This window comes from Calypte anna, chromosome 9 (assembly GCF_003957555.1).
Source record: "Calypte anna isolate BGI_N300 chromosome 9, bCalAnn1_v1.p, whole genome shotgun sequence".
In the NCBI taxonomy this organism is placed as follows: domain Eukaryota; kingdom Metazoa; phylum Chordata; class Aves; order Apodiformes; family Trochilidae; genus Calypte; species Calypte anna.
Genome location: NC_044255.1, coordinates 12968026 through 12984974, shown reverse-complemented (window position 1 = coordinate 12984974; position 16949 = coordinate 12968026). Strand labels below are relative to the sequence as shown.

Sequence of the window (16949 nt, the reverse complement as noted above, 5' to 3'; positions counted from 1 at the left end):
GCGTTACCGCGCCCTGGGCTGGGGCAGGGCCGGTGGGGCCTGCCGGGGAATAAAACCAAACCACTCGCCCTCTTCTTCCTAAATTTCTCACTAAAAGAGGGAAGCAGCCAGCGAGCTCTCGGGTTTGATCAAACCCCCTAAATTTCTGAGCACTACCGGAGCCAGCGAGTCCTCCTGCGCCTGGAGCTCTCCTTTTTGAGCTCAGCGCTCCCCAGCTGCTCTTTTTGTGGTATTTTTACCGTTTTCCAGTCGAGGCCTGAAGTTTCCCATCAGGCCCTGAAGCCGCCGCAGCAGGAGCCCGGCCTTCGGCTGAGATGCAAATAAAACCTAACAATTAGATTCCGTTTTTCTGCTTTAATAAAGGAGGCTGTGCCTTAAGCTTGGGAAGTGCTTTTTGTATGCTGGATCGGTTTTATCCAAGATGAATATTACTGAAATGAACTTCCTATACTCAAGAACCCTTGTTCTTGAGCTGTTTTTTCCCCCATAGCGAGTGTAATGGTGATTCCCTGTGTATAGTCCAGCATCACCAGATAATTACAAAGAAATGTATTTTTAACTGAATGGCTGTACTATATGTAAAGCCCAAGGATTGCTTTGGGAACATATCACATCACCCATGAGCTGAACTTGTATTTTAGTTCAAAATTATTTCATATAGCTCACATGAATTCCATGTAAATATTTTAATTTTAAGCTGTTTTAGAGAATATAGTTAAAGGTGCATTAAAGAAGGAGAAAATGACATTTTCTTCAAATGCCTTTCTGCTTTATGGTTCGCTTAAAATTTTTTCCTTACTTAAAGCATCTTCAGGTGGTTGAAGGTTGAGTTGTTTATCTCAGTGTGAGGGACTGTAGGGGGATAGATGAGTTCCTTTGGACTTTATTTTGTTGTTGAAATATATGGAGTCAGCATGACTTACAGAATAATTGAGGCAACTTAAACAGAGTTACTTTCTTCTGTTGCAGAGCTAAGGAAGAGCAGTCTTGTGGTAAAGAGTGTTAACTGAAAACATGTTGGCTACAGCTGTCCCGGCCTCTCCTGAATTTCTCTGTGAAAGCCCTGAATTTCAAGGACCCAGGAAATGGTATCAGGTAAGTAACTCAATGAAGGAGTTAGATCTTGAGTAAAACATGTATAAAGGGCTCATTTGATTTCAATGGAACAATTTGTTTACAGAACCACAAGATGGTTGAGGTTGGAAGAGCCCTCTGGAGATCATCTGGTCCAACCCCCTGCTTGGGCAGGACCTCCTAGAGCTGTTTGGGCAGAACTGTATCCACATGTCTTTTGAGTCTCTCCAAGGATGGAGACTCCACAACCTGTGGAGCCTGGGCAGCCTGTGGCAGTGCTCAGTCACTGAGCTGAGCACAGAGAAGATGGACTCTATGCAAGGAGGGGTTAGCAATGTGATTTTTTTTTAGACTTGGACAATCATCTGCAGTCAAAACGTAGCAGTGTAGAGCATTAATTCAGTGTCAAGCAAGGATTTATTCTTGAACATCAGGAAGCAGGCCTTGCTGAAGTGCAAGGAACTATCACATATTTCTATGACTTCATTAAAAAGGCAGTGAGACACATGAAAAGAGAGAAAAGGGAGAGAGAGGGTTTTAGTGAAACACAGCTGGGCTGAGTAATGAAACTGTTTATTAAGAACAGGAACAGAACATTGCCAATCTAAGTCTAATTCCTAGCTCTGAAAAAATACCTTTTGTATTGATTTATGATGGGAACCATACTAATCCAAATTCAGAGAAAATCAGTGCTCTCACTGGCTCTGCTTTAAAGCAAGGCTCCCAAACAGTGGTGCATGTACCACTTATTGCACGAGCCATTAAAAGTGGCTTATGGCCTGCTAAGCAAGAAGTGCCACCTCCAGAGTTGTTCTGCTGCTGTTGATAGCAGTGTCATTATCATCACTGTCCATCATGGCTCCTTTAACAGGGAGCAGTAGAGAGCAAAGATAGCTAAACTGTTAGAGATTTCCTGTGCAAACAGAATAGGCCTTTTATCACCTGTTTACTCAACAAACACCAAAGCTGCACTGGCAGGAATCTAGTGTGGCCTTAAAAATAAAAATGAATGCCTTATTAACTTGAGAAAAGAATTTTCAGCATTTTTTTCCTTCTTTTGTTTTGCTTACTGTGTATTTGTTTTTGTGGATCTTGTACTCAGGGTAAAAATACACTGCATTTTTTTAAGCACCCAGTAGCTGCTAAATCCAAAATGTAAATCCAGCTTTTCATCTGAAAGGCAGTGTTGTCACTGTACCTTAATGCATCAAGGTAGCATTTATATACTTGCCTCTTCAAGCTGAGGGCTGCCTTTTTTTGGTGTAGGTGAAAAAAAATGAGTGCATGGTTACAAGCCCAAATTTAATTCAAGACCATCTGTGCATTTCAGGAGCCTCAGTTATGGTCTCTAGAATTTAGTCATGCAGAATGACAGAAATGGCTCATGGTACATTAGTGTAATGTGTGGGGGCTAACACTGCACATGCATTGTAGCTGTTTCCTCTGATGACATCCCTGCTGATCAGCAGCCAGCATCTATTTTATGCCCTTGCCTTCAGGTCAGGTGAGGCAGAATGTCAAGTAATTGTTCTGTACAGCTTAGTGAGAATAGAGTGCAACAAATCAGTGTCAAAGAACAGGACCAGGTTAGACATTGAAAAATAAAAATGAAACTCATGCAAATAAATGTTATGGCTATTTCTGATCACTTTGAGACACATGAAGAAGCTTATTGTTGAGGTTGAGGTTGAGGTTCCAAGCCAGGATTGCAGGTCGGTGATGTTAACACAGACTTTGCCTGGGAACTGACCTGTGCAGTAATTTACTTTGGCTGTGGCTATTTCAAGAGCTGATTGGGCTTGTGACATTTAAAGTTAGAAAAAGAACAGGAAGTTGAGTGGACACTGTCAGCCTGAATATAAATCAGCTCCTTTCCTGTCTGGTTCTAAGCTTTTGCCCTAGTAGAGCCTTTTCTTGCTTTGTTTTCACAAGATGCAGCTCAGAGGCCAGAGTGTTTGCAGATTGCTGTTCAGTGTAGTACAGGTCACCCTGGGAGCACCTGTGATGTATGAGCAGGAGATAATTGTGAATTATTATGAAAATTCACTTAGAAGAGCATCCTGGAAGATAAACTCTGCTGAAGGATAAATGCTGTTAGAAGGGCCAGGGGGTAGATGAAGTACAGTAAGTCCAGGGGAAGGCCACAAGGCTCTGGGAGGGTAATGTCTGTGCCCAAAGCAAACATGAAAAAAGTGACATAGTCCAGAGAGGTGGCTGGCAAGGACAGAGGCTGGGGTCACTCTGGTGCATTGTTAAGGCTTAGTTCTGATGAATGATGGCAAGATCTAATACAGTATGATGTTACTGGTAGCACAGCTTTTCTAAATACTCACAGCCTGGAAGACTGTTGCTTTGCTCTGCTTTGACTTAATAAAATTGGTTTATCTTCCTGGGAGTCAGACATGCTGTCTGAGGAGCTTCAGATCTGCATGGCAGGTATTTCTCAAGATGGTGAGACACTGGCACAGGTTGCCCAGAGAAGTTGTGGATGCTCCCTCCCTGGAAGTGTTCAGAGCCAGACTGGATGGGCCTTTGAGCAGCCTGGTCTAGTGGGAGGTGTCCCTTGCATGTGCAGAGGGTTTGGAACTGAGAGATCCAACCAAATTCCACTTTAGGTATCAGAAACAATGCCACAGCAGAATACTTTCATCAGACAAATGAATAACTTCCCTTACCTCAGTTTTGTGCAACTCCAAGTGAGAATGTTGCTGTTGGAAGTGTAAACAAGGTACTGCCCAATTTGCGGGTGGAAACAGCTCTGTGCCTCCAGACCAGGAGCTATTTTGGAATTCTTCATAATAGCCAGACAGCTTCTGCAGCTGGAAATAGCATCAAGGTCTTTTAAGAAACGAATGTTTCATATTGTAGGAAACACACACAGACTCAGACTCATGAGAAATACAGACCAGATTTGTCTTCTCAAGTGACAGTCTACATCACATACATAGGCAATGCTACATTTCTTTTCACGTGTATGCTACAGCATCAGAGTACAGATAAGATATTCCATGCCTGATTGTTCTATTGTTATTTCTGTTTTTTTTAACAGGCCTGTGCAAAAATTTTGTTTACCTCTCTTGTCCCCATGTGCCAGCCGCTCTTATGCAAGTGAAGTCGATCAGGTGAGTGTGATTGTGATTTCCAGTAACTTGTGCTGCTGAGCTGGGGGTTTAAAATCTCTAAAACCTGGTGACCAAATTCATCTTTCTGATTTGCCAGAGTGACTCTGATCTGGACCTCTACAACATACTCCACATTCTTTCCTAGCATAGAGCTTCCATTGACGTAGCACGGTATGTGCTGCTAAGGATGGAAACAAGCAATCAGGCTAGTGAGTTTTTCCTATTTTTGGAACTCACTCAGCAGATGAAATCTCCCACCTTAAACTAAAGGGATTTTGCATCACAAAATCTTAAAACACTCTTTCTGGAGTGTTTAAAGAGACATAAGGCAATGTGTCCTCACCTCTTGATCTGAAGAGTAGCCCTCTCTTTAACAGCACTTACTTTGAAGGCAGTAGGTAGCCAGGAACATCACCAAGTAATAGGAAGGGGGATGTTTTGCCCTCTTGCTTGTCCTGCAGCACAGAACTCAGCTTTGTAGCAGTACTAGAGCATGTACATCTTGCTCTATAAGCCTGGCACAGAGTCTCAGGAATTTGGATATGGCCCTTACATCACTGCTGGGCTTTCAGCATGACCCTGATCGGTCCGTCTGTATCCTGAGGAAAGCCAAACTCCTAGCTTGTTGAAAGAGATGAACTGGAATGAATTGCAAGTAATTATTACCTAATCCCACCCACAGCAGCACCTTGCTGCGTGTGCACTTACTGCTCCTAGAATATCTAGTACATCATTTAATTTTTAACATGCCATTTAACTGCTGCTTTTCTTTGCGTTAGAAGAAGGGGTTTAGAGAAGAAAGGAAGTGTACTACTATTAAAATTTTAAGCTGGAAAAAAAAAGAAGACCACAACTCAACCAAACAAAAAGACTGATGGCCAACTGGTCGTAGTTTCAAATATTATACCCACTTGATTCTGCTTAGCTTTTAAAACCTTGCACTAGAGGATTTACATGCTAGAGAGAGAAATCTGAGTGAGCAGTCAGGAAGATTACCTTTGTCCTTTCTTCAGTCAGACTTTTGGCCTTCATGGCACAGAAGAGGTGGCTACTGCCTGCTCTGAATATACAGGAACTGTTCCTACTGAAGGGAGAATATTTCTTGGGAACTGGTATACTTTCAGACTTGAAGGTGGATGTGAACTATCAGGAAGTGTTGTGTTTTTTTGTCTCTTTACTTTGGTAGCCTGTTGGTAGAAATACCAAACTTCTGCTTGAGTTGAGAGGACCATGATCCTGCCTCACTGATGTGAACTCAGTGTGAAACCTTTGTCTTCAGGAGGCACTGGGTGGCAGCAGATGGCAATGAGTGTAGTGAATGTGCCTGGAACTGACTGCTCCAGGCCAAGGACATGGTTTTGTTCTGTGCACTGCAAATCATGGATTTCAAATACTTATTCTTAGTATGTTTTGTTCCGTTTTGTTTTGCAGATTGGTAGCAGAGCTGTGCTTATAACAGGTTGTGATTCAGGATTTGGATTTGCCTTGGCAAAGCACCTGCATACCAAGGGCTTCATTATTTATGCTGGCTGCCTGCAAAAGGTAGGGAAAACCAAAATGTGTTTTTCACCCATGTCATGTGCACAAGCACGTAGGAAATCCAGTCTTCTCTCCTCACTGCACAGCTTTCTGCCATGGAGAGGAAGGGTGGTTGGTAGCCCAAAGGAAAAGACAGGAGTGCTTGAATTTCATAGAGCATAACCTGCTTTAGACCAGAACCAGGGCTACAAGGTGTGCAGAGAGGTTGTTACATAGGTTACCACATTGTAGTCTGTTCCAGATCTGATTGACTGGAAGCCCAAATCTAATTTTGTAGGCTTATCCATAAACACATTTTGGGATCAGGCTGAGCCTGAACCTTTGCTCCTGCTCTCAGACTGTACATATTTAGAGTGTTTGTTGTGATTATTTGTGTGCAATATTAAGGCATATGGCATAAGATATTTTTCTATATTTGTGAGTACAGCCATGTCAAAGTCTGTGAAGGTGATAGAGTTCCACTGGTGCAATTGAGAGCAGAATCTGGCCACAAATAGCCTAGTGATGCAGGCTTGGGGCACTCTCCAGTAGCACTCTTTGTGGCAGTCAGAGGTACCTGGTCATGGAGAATAGGAGAAATCTTTAGCCTTTCCCTCATTAGGAAGTACTGCACTTTTTAATTTGTGTGGCCATTTCCCAAAAGAAAGAAACCAACTTCTCAGGATATCCTGTGGTGGGTCAGTTATTTTGATCCTAATCTTTTAGCTCACACATCTCTATAAAAGAATTTTGCATAGTTGTTGAATTTAAAGAGAATTTGCCTGGTGGTTTTTAATATTACCAACACTCCTTCTGTTGTTAATTCTTCCATTATCACTAAGTTTTGCTGAAACTACTGGTTTCTTTCTGCTGCATTTTGTCAAAGGAGAAATTTGTTTTGATAGCTCTGTCCCTTGTGCTGTCTCAGCTTTGGGTGAAGGGTTTGTTTGTTAACCTGGGCTCCCTCTACAGGCTTTACAGCAGAACAAGACGCTTTTAAACCTGTTTATCAGAAGGTATCAAGAAGAGAGAGGTAGATCAGTACTTATTTGGCAGATGTGTTTGCTCAGCTTTCATTACTGAAAATCAACATTAGAGAATAAAAGAACATGGCAGACTTAAAACCCACTGTTTAGAATAATAGCCTGGATCTTTGTTAAAAGGAGCCAAGAATTTCAAAGCTGCAGAGTTACCTATGGGTTTCACTTCCTGTGTCTGAGCTGCCAGCAAGACCCAAATTTGGCCTCTGACAATATAAGTATAAGCTGACATGCAGCAGTCTGACAGACCTCTTTTGATCAATATTTATTTCCTTGCCAAAAATAATGAGAAAGCTTTGCTGTATCACTTCGTCATTAAATTCTGTTTCTTTAGATTGCCTTTCATCCCATGTTTCAAAATTGTGGCTATGGCAAGACTGGTAACAGGAATTATCAACAGAAAAACACTGTAAAATGGCAAAGCTCCATGGTTAACAGGTTGGCCTCCTGTGTGTGTCTTCAGGCCATATCCTTTAAACAAAACTACTCTGCAGAAATAAAAGAACTTCAGGAAACTGAGCTGATTTCTCATCATGTCATAGATTTCACTAGCAAAATCATAAGCAGAATTGTGTAATTATTATTTCTGGTGCTAATTTTAGAGGGAGGAAAAGCCTGGTTTGTTTTTAAGTTCTAGATAGAAGTGAAGGTAGAAGTAAGAAGCATCATCTTTTTCTTGGGCACATTTGACCTAACCCTGATAGAGAGGAAATGACTATGAAACTTCAGTGTTGTTTTCATGGGACTGTTTTTCACAGCACACCTGCAGAAGCATATTGCAGCTTACGGAGCCATCATCTCCTCAGGGAGAGGAGATATTCTTAGGAACATCATATCCTTATTGCTTATTAGAAGTGTCTGCAATGATGACTTTTTAGCAGGAAAGATTTCCTACAGTGGCCAGATCCTGAGCACCTGACTGTATTGTTACTGAAACAAACCTGAGAGAGGTGTTCAGAATCATAGCTGAGAGAAGCCTAAGGATGAATCTGTGCTGTCTGCTGTTTCATACACAGTTTCTTCCTAACATTTTCACTGGCAAATATATTTGTGTGAGGGTTGTGTTGATGCTTCATTGCCAAAAGGCAGTGGTAGACTGGATCCAATGAACAATCACACTGCAGCTGTCTTATTTTTTCCTCTTTGGTTAATAGCCAGAGGAGTCAGCTGACACAAGATGAAGAAGGTACTTTTCCATCAGTATCTGTTACCAGTGGACACATGTGATGTTTGTGCCAGCTGTCAGGAGTATGGTGGAACCCCTGTTTGCTTTCCTTTGTGTGCTCAGCCTGTTGGGGCTTGCAAGGGGGATGGGAAGGCAGAGGTTATCTGAGCAAGCCAGCATGCAGGCCAGCTACTGTAGGGCTCAACAAGAGTGCCTAGAGCCACAGGGTGTTACATATCACTTCAAGGACACACTGATAAAGATACAAGCTAAAGGACATGGGTCTCAGAGGGTGACCATAGGAAGAGGACAATGAGGCAGCAGTTTACTTTTTCAATATACAAGAGCTGGGTCCTCTTGCCATGGCAACAGTGCGCCCTGGGGGTGGATGACAGCAGAGATGTACTTGGTCTCTTGTTGCAGCATGAAAACATCCTTCACCTGCTGCCTGTGGGTTGTGGGACAGGCTCCACCCCATACCAGGAGAGCATGGCACAATCACAGGGTGCCTGACTTAAACACCATCAATCTGCCCTTTCTGAAAAGCCCAGGGAATGGCCCTGTGGATCTGGGTTAATGCTTAAAGTTCTGGCTCTTGGCCAGAATTTCATCCCCAGGGGTCTCTGTCCAAGCACGTCACTGTGTGGGTAGCAGGGCAGGAGAGATGTTGGTGTGCTGAGCCAGCCTTGTAAGGCAAGAAGAAGAGGACACTTTGAAGGTTCCAGTAGAGCTTACACAGCCTCTGAGGCTGGTGTGTTGCTGTGTGCATTCCCACCTGTGCCACTGGTGTGCTTTCCAGTGCTTTGCAATCCACACAGTGCTGTTGATTGAGCAGCAGACAGCACAAAACTCTGTTTTCAGTCACTGTAAAACCAACCACCACTAAGCTGTGCATGGGACTGCTCCCTTTTGTATGCAATATACTTCTGTGTGAGGACTGTGCAATTTGTCACTTAAGGACAAACACTTACTGGTATTAACAGTCTGTGGTGGAATAAGGATGGGTGGAGAAGATGGTGGGAGGTGTCAGGTACTTAAGATAGAGGCCTCTCTGTGAGCACAGCAGATAAGCCCAGGAATGAAAGGAGCCAGGAGAAGGCTTTTTGGAAGATGGGTGGCACAGAGACAGGGATGTATAACCACCCTCATGTGGTATCTGCAGTGGGCTGCCTGAAGGGAAGTCTTGTTTGGTGGGGCCGATGGGCTGGGTGCAGATTGCGGAGGTGAGCACCATCTCATTGTCAACAGATTGATGGCAGTCTCTGACAGGGGGTGCCTGTGGCTGGAGGTGTTTAGAATGAGCTGGTATCACTCAGCAGTCATGGATCAGCCTTGCCATGAACTGATGTGTTCCAAATCAGAGGAAGAACTGCTGCTTATCCAAAAAAGCTTCTTCTGCCTTGTGAAAGCTCAGGAGTGGACACTCCAATGCATGCCTGCTGATGCCAACACAGTGAGGAAAGCATTGAGTGTTTGGGGAAGGAGAGCTGAGCAGCCATCAGGTGATCCTGTGAAACATGCTCTGTGTCTATGATATTTTTGAGGACTAAAAGACTTCTAGTGAAGGATGATATTGAGGGGGCAGAGGGAGTTTCTTTCTGACAAGACGTGGATGTCCCTAAAAAGTTGTAATTTTCAGAGCTAAGCTTCATCATTCTCTACGAAAGTACCTTAGAGTGGCCAGCAGAGTCCAGTAGCTTGTAACCATTGGGAGAGATTTGGGGATCATCCCAAACTCATGTTAATATCCCATGTCTGCATTCTGAAATCACGTACCCAGGTTTCACTGCTGTGAAGGGAGTAGCTCTGGGCACAGCAGCCTTGTTAGCAGCATCTGGCCCATGTAGGAGGCACTTCAGGGGTCAGCCACGGCAGGACTGTCAGTGGATATGTGTATGCTGGGGGAATCTGTTGTTCTGAGCTGAGAAAAAAGGGGTGGAGATGGGAAATGGGAGTGAGAAAAAGCTAATAGGGGAAGGCAGAGAAGAGAGGAAGACTCTGGAAAAGACACTAGGGGGAATTGCTAGCAGGCAAGGTGGCCAGGCATGTGATGATCAGACTCTGCAAGAGTCTGCTGGAGGCAGTAGGTGGGTTTCCAGGCAGTGGGGACTGTATGCATGGATTAGCTGGAGGGAGAGAGCAGTGGGCAGGCAGTCCCTCTTTTAGGAGTGTCACTCCCAGAGCTGGCAACAGGACTGGGAATCAAATGCATTGTACATGTGCAGCTGCTCATTGGCTGCTCTATACCATACCCCTGCTAAGCTATTTGCTGTGCCTTGTGTGCAAGCCCAAGTGAGGATGGCACCACATTCCCACCACTGCACTAGTGGGGCATAGCTTGGTCTCAGGAGCTTGTACTGGACGGGAGTTGCCTTGCCAGGTTGGATCCAGCTCTGGCTTCTTTCTTGGTGTTCATAGCATTTTGTACCAGCTAATTTAGGGGCAGGGCTCAAGATCAGATGGAGATGCTTAAGGAATGGTGTTCTGCAGGAGCTGCCCTTCCTCTGAGTTTCAGGACTGTCCTGATCACTCTGTGACTGCCCTGCACTCTGCTTGATTTGATGGTTGATTTGATATTCTACACAAGCTCCTTTGCTAGATTCAAACCTGTGCTTTCTTTCCCTCTAGGACAAGGGAGGTGGTGGCTCCAAGGAGCTGGACAGCATGAACAGTGATAGAATGAGAACTGTCCAGCTCAACGTCTGTGACAGCAAAGAAGTGGACCGAGCAGTGGAGCACGTGAATAGCAGCTTGGAGGACCCGGAGAAAGGTAGGAGTGTACAATGGGCTCCGAGGTCACTTAGGTGGCAGGAGCTCCCTCAGCTGGGCTCTGAGAGTATATTCGGGGCGTATTTCAGAATTCCTGTGTCCTGAAGTTTATTGCGACTCTCTTTATGTTGTAAAACCTGGCCAGTACCCAAATATGGGGTATTAGCAATGAAAATGTCTCCCCAAAACTTTCTAAAGGCAAAGCAAATGTAGAGTTTTTCCAGAATATTTCCCATGAAGCCAGCTGAGTGTCACTGATGCCATTGCGGATATCACCATATATTACAGATTTCAGAGTTCAGGGGGTAGCTGTACCTGACTTCCTTAGCCTGCCTGCCTCATTCTCCTGAGGTGATGACAGCACATTCTGCTTCAGTACTGTGAAAATTCCAGTTGATCATGCATTGATGAAACCCTTGCACCCTTTGGTGAACTACATTTTTCTCTTAAAGAACATCTGCACTTCTACCCATGAAGGTTGTTTAAAAGCAGAACAATTAATAATGTTTAATTCAGTATTTTGTATAAACCTATTTCTTTCACTTTTCTTGACATTGGATTTTATATGTGGATCTCCTGTATAAATTAAGTTTTCTAGCCCTGTACTCTCAAGGATAGGTCAGGTTGAAGTTACCTTTTCTGGGCTGCTTCTGAGAACACAGATCTGGACACATTATGTCAATAGATAACAGTGAGGTTTTTTAAATGTCAGATAGAAGCCATCCCAGAGCTTTCTCAGTCTGTTCCTGTGCAATTAGAATATTAAGTGAATTAGTTTTATTCAAAATTCCTTTCAAATCTTTTTCACTGCCAAATGAGTTAGTGGCTTCAGTTGTTGCTATCTTAGTTGCAGCAGAAGAGAAGAGAGTCCATGGCATGCATGCCCACCCATGTCCACCCCTTCTCACATCTCCCTGCCCAGCATTGCATAAATTGTAGTGTTTATGGGGTTTTTATATTGAAAGAGTTACTCTTGTTTCTTACCAAGTCTTTCCTATTCTTACTATTTGCATTTAGAGACTATATTTTGCTTCTTTTAAAAAAACCACGACAGATAAAAAGAGAATGGTGAAGAGAAGAGCTTAGACAAGGCTGAAGCTTTCTGTTTGTTGGCTCAGAGCTTCCCAGGAATCTCATGGTACTTTGTGGCTTCAGTGTTGGATGGTGCAGACAGATCTTGACTGTGGTTATGTTTGCTCAGGAGGCTGAGGTTCACTCTGGACTCTGTTCCATATGGCTTTCATCTTTACAAGTCTTAATTAAAAGCACTGTTGTGTGGTTCCATAATCTACTAGCAAGGCGTTTTCCAAGCTGCTTTCATTAATGTCCCAAAGGGAAAGCTTTCTGCTTGATTTTGTCTTCCAGGGCTGTGGGGGCTGGTTAACAATGCTGGGATCTCCACATTCGGGGAAGTAGAGTTCACAAGCATGGACACCTACATGGAAGTAGCTGAAGTGAACCTGTGGGGCACTGTACGAACCACCAAGGCTTTCCTCCCACTCATCCGGAGGTCAAAAGGTGAGTGATCTCCTCTGGACTGATGCTCCCTGGAGCAGGCCCCCTATTCTGCCCCATGTCTTGCTGTGTTAGAGGCCAAAAGGTCCCTTTATGCTTCTCTCTGCACCACTGGCCACCTTCACACCTGTAGAGACAGAATGTGACCCACACCTTATGCAAAAATGGTGGATTTCCTGACCACTTGGAGTTATGCAGCAAGGCAGCAGTATTGAAAGCCAGTAATTATTACTCTCTCCCATCTGTGCTGCCTTCTCCTGCAACGTCCCACAAGATCTGGTCCACGGTACCTTCTGTCATCTGATCAGAAGCTGCAGCTCACCATAAATGCCAGTGCAAGGAGCAACTGCCCCTTCTATACAAAAAGCAGCTGTGGCAGTGCTGGGCAAGGTGGGCAGCAGCAGGGTACAGCAGTGTGCTTCATGCAAGAAGGTTCTCATCTCTTCACTGTGTTACTTTCTGAGTTTATAACATACAAGCACTACAGGTTTGTACAGGGAAGGATTGGATCTGCAGCTCACATGGGTCATGGTATAAGGGGGCAAAAGCTTTCCTGTACTGGGTACAACTGCCTGACAGGAAGAGTATATTTTTCACTCTCAAGGCATCCACAGACATTCACAATATTGGTTTCATAATCCTGTGCTGCAAACCTGGGCTATACGTGGCCCAGGGAGTAATTCTTATACTGTGGAAAGGGATCCACTTTTATGGTCTGTTTCCCTCTGTAACCCAACCCAGTAATGAACATTGATAGAAAGTGTAGAGAACTGCAACCTCTGATTACACTGCAGCATCCTACCATCAGTCTCCCTGGCCAAAATGGATGGCTCTTGAGAGGAGAAAGGCCCCAACAGCAGAGTTAGACTGCTCTGCCTGTTCATGGTGCAGTCCCTTCCCTTTTAAGAGGCAGACATGATAAGCCACCGTTGGGCCTCTAGAATTTGTGCCTTTGACTTGTAAATAAACAAGCTCAGCCGTGATGCCCAGCAGCTTTTTGTTCTGCGGCTTCCTCTTGTCTGGGCTCAGCCCCAGGCAGTGCTGAGCAGTCCTGTTTCCCACCCTGTAGGTTCTCTCCCACCACTTCTGTGTTCCCTGTATTGCTGAGCTTTGTGTGCCACCATTTGCCTATGCCCTCGGCAAAAGAGGCCAGGTAGCACAGGCAATGGGCTTGTTCTCCTGCCTGAAGGCCATTGTGCAGGACAGCAATGCTCAGATAGAGCCACCAGCAGCCCTGCCAGTGGACAGGTGCACATTGAGGAATCTGTTGGGTGGTATGTGTCAGGTATCTGTTTCGGATCAGGTCCCACGGCTCAGCTGTGCTTTGCCTGGCTTAGGTCGAGTGGTGAACATCAGTAGCATGATGGGCCGGATGGGCAGCCCTGCCCGCTCACCGTACTGCATCACCAAGTTTGGGGTGGAAGCCTTCTCCGACTGCCTGCGCTATGAAATGGCGCCCCAGGGGGTGATGGTCAGCATCGTGGAGCCCGGCAACTTCATAGCTGCCACCAACCTCTACAGCCCCGAGCGCATCAAAGCCATAGCTGACAAAATGTGGGACGAGCTCCCCGAGATAGTGCGCAAGGACTACGGCAGGAAGTACTTCGATGAGCAGGTCAGCAAGATGGAGACGTACTGCAACAGCGGCTCCACAGACACCTCCCCCGTCATTGACAGCGTGGCCCATGCCCTCACCTCCACCGCCCCCTACACCCGGTACCATCCCATGGATTACTACTGGTGGCTCCGCATGCAGATCATGACACACATGCCTGCTGCCATCTCAGACCGGCTCTATGTCTACTGAGGCCTCACGCTCCTGAGCTACACAGGTGGGAAATTTTTTTTAAAGAGAACGTTGTACACACTTCCCATTAGTTGTTTTTCTAACCTCATTTCAGAGTACTGTATTTTAGCTCTAAAGGGTTCACTCAAACATCTGACACAACCTGAAGGGCAGTTGTTTGCAAGGGATGCTTCATAGGCAGGAATACGTTGTTTCTGTGGGGACATTGATTTTTTGCTATTTCTTTCATGTAACCTTTTTATTTTTTACCTCAAATGTCAAGATAAAGTAATTATTTAAACTGCAATTGCTCTGAAGTGTTTTCAGAATGATTTCTGCTGACAGCTGAATGAACACAATCTTCACAATTCCTGCCTAGGATGCAGCCTTTACGCCATAAAACAGAAGCCCTCCATGCTGTTACAGCAAACCACAGCCTCCTGATGACAAAGAGCATCCAACAGACTTTTCCAGGCCTGGTCACAGTATTCCAAGTCAGAGCAGAGGCTTCTTTAATTTAGGGATCAGAACTCAAAATGCTTGGGGTGCAGAAACTGAACAACTGACTCTGTCCCTATCTCTCTTGGAATTACACCATTGAAATTCGAAACCCTAGGGAAAAGGGAACCAGTCTGCTTTTCCAGCATGCTTTCTTGCAAAGGAGTTCGACAATCCAGGGACTCAATCCTTCAGACCTTTCCCACAGGAGTTTTTTTTTTTGAGCATTCCTGTGAGTGTGAGCAGCTTTACACACAGGACTGCAGGCGTCAGCATTGTCCCATAGTAACATTTCTCTTCAACAGTAATTCAACATCAGCTCCAGATTTTGAGAAGAGCTTCACTCCAGCTTCCATAATTTTTAAGGATGACCACTGAGCAGAGGGAACAGAGAGAGTTGTAGCCATTCTTACCAGGGACCTCAGGGCTACACTGAAATATTCATACAGCATCTTACACACAAAGGCCTTAACCATGACTAGGGCCTCTAAGAACTATGGCAGTGCAGGTGATGATAACAATAACAACTTCCACTGAAGGAGTCACTGAGCTGAAATACTCTTATATGGCACAAATCTGACAGAATGTTCATAACAATAGTTAACTTTAGGAGCAGTTTCATTTCCATGAAGGTTGTTTACATGTCTGAAAACATTTGTTTTGTACTGTAAGGAAAAAAAATAAAGAACCATAAAAGATGCTTTCATGAGAAAATGGGGAAGGAGTTAATTTTTTTTTAAGCTTGAAAGGCAAAAACCAAACAACTAATTAAAACACCATTGTTAGCAAAGTTAAAGAGAAGGGCTTTTATGTGCTCTAATAATGTACTGGGACACGAGCAAACTTCTTTGGCTTAATAAATGTATACGTGAATGATAACAAAATTCAGAGGCTCCCTCTCAATTTTTTAAAAGTGAGTAGGAAAAGCTCATATTTGTTTGTGGTGGTTTTATGTTTTTTTTTAAATTTGTTAAGGTTCGTGCCTGTTCCACATACACATTGCCCTCAGAGGCTGATTTTCAGTCCTGGGTCTTACATGTCTGTGTTGGATAGTACAAGAGTTCTATAGGTGTACCAGATGTGTCCTTCATCTTGTGACAAAGCTGTCTAACCCCCAGACTCTGCATTCACAGATCTTAAATTTGCATCTGTACTGGACTCCCACAGATTACAAAGGATTATTACGGATTATTTCCAGGAAGCAGGAAGAGAAACTGAGCTCTGAAGAGGGGAGGGGGCTGGCCGTGATTCAGCAGGGCAGGCACACAGCAGGTCACTGACAGACCCAAAATAAAACCTTGAGAGAGACTTGCTGGCATTGTGATTTTCTCCAAAGTCGTAGCAATGGTAGCTGCATCTTGTGGTGCAGCGAAGAGCATCGTCTCATTTTCCAACAAGTGGACTTCTCCCTGGGGCAAAATGTAAGAACATGAACCACAAGAGACCCAGCAGGCATAGGGACTACCCTGCAATGTGGAACAAAACACATGGATAGCAATGTTTGCTGTAGGTGAAACAGCATAAAAAGAAAAGCCTTTACAAGGAAAGGTCTTGTAGTCTAAAAATTTATCCCCAGGATGCTAAGTAAGAGAAAAAAATTATGTCATTCCACTGGAGATACTAGCTCCCATTTTTTACATGTACTGCTCTGTTTTAATAGAGACATCAATCAAGTTAGATATGGGAAAGACAGCAAGCAGCTGGGCTGCCTCACTTTAGCTCAGAAAGTCACAGAAGGAGATGTAGCAGACATTGGACTGTCATTTCCAGCCAGAAAGGTATAGACAAACAGTGATAACTGTGCTCACATCTAACCAGCATCTCTTCTGGAGGCTCCTGAACCCTCTTGCCTACAGGGAGCTCTGACGCTGTGCTGGGGATGGAGGGGATGTGAGAGTGCTACTGCCCTGTGTGATTCACAGGGGATTGTTTGGTCACATATGACAGACAGGGAGGTGATGTCCAGGATGCTCCTGTGCACAATGGCCATTTCTAGGTTTCTGTGCAAGTTTTCCTGACACTGAGAGAGTTTGGTAGCTGATTCATGGTCAGAAAGGCAGCAATCTGGCTAGTTTTCCTGTTGGGATTTTGGCAATCCCCCATATTCAGGATTTGCCCTGAGAAGCGCATTAAAAGCTAATCCCCTCTGGTTTTACATGACTGTCTGTGACTCTGTGCACTCTAGATCCTGCCCACACTGTGCTACCACAGCTGCTGTTTGAAAACTAAAGAAAAAAGCATAGCAAGAGGAGTTGGCTGGGCACCTGGTCCTCTGCACTCCCAGAGCTACCTCAGTGGGAATGTCTGCCCCCTCAGGAGGAGCTGGGGAGCCTGGAGGGGTCAGTTTGCAGAGGTGCCCACCCATCTAGTCTGATCCCAGATGGCTGCAGGGAGGGCTCTCAATTTCCAGATTTCTTGCCAAGACACTCGGCAATGACACAACAGGTCTCACTGTGCAGCAT

General features: G+C 44.7%; 1 protein-coding gene across 5 annotated transcripts; it reads left to right on the top strand.

Annotated features, from left to right (window-relative positions):
* Positions 1 to 966: 966 nt before the first annotated feature.
* Positions 967 to 15367, top strand: BDH1 (3-hydroxybutyrate dehydrogenase 1). Of its 5 annotated transcripts, none has more exons than XM_030456445.1 (7): positions 967 to 1095; positions 4124 to 4196; positions 5628 to 5738; positions 10548 to 10689; positions 12054 to 12206; positions 13541 to 14035; positions 14793 to 15367. In XM_030456445.1, the coding sequence occupies exons 4-6, from the start codon at positions 10584 to 10586 to the stop codon at positions 14008 to 14010; spliced, it is 729 nt and encodes a 242-aa protein (XP_030312305.1). In that variant the 5' UTR covers positions 967 to 1095; positions 4124 to 4196; positions 5628 to 5738; positions 10548 to 10583; the 3' UTR covers positions 14011 to 14035; positions 14793 to 15367. The 5 variants fall into 5 exon arrangements, with proteins under 5 accessions (XP_030312305.1, XP_030312303.1, XP_030312306.1 ...); XM_030456443.1 differs by lacking the exon at positions 14793 to 15367 and adding an exon at positions 14369 to 14784; XM_030456446.1 differs by lacking the exon at positions 14793 to 15367 and adding an exon at positions 14335 to 14784.
* The last annotated feature ends 1582 nt before the right edge of the window (positions 15368 to 16949 follow it).

Bases quoted from the DNA above. Each gene is read 5' to 3' on its own strand.
- BDH1 (XM_030456445.1), top strand. From the start codon at position 10,584: ATGAACAGTGATAGAATGAGAACTGTCCAGCTCAACGTCTGTGACAGC. The intron at 10,690-12,053 runs GTAGGAGTGTAC...TTTGTCTTCCAG, and splicing joins CTTGGAGGACCCGGAGAAAG to GGCTGTGGGGGCTGGTTAAC. The intron at 12,207-13,540 runs GTGAGTGATCTC...TGCCTGGCTTAG, and splicing joins ACTCATCCGGAGGTCAAAAG to GTCGAGTGGTGAACATCAGT.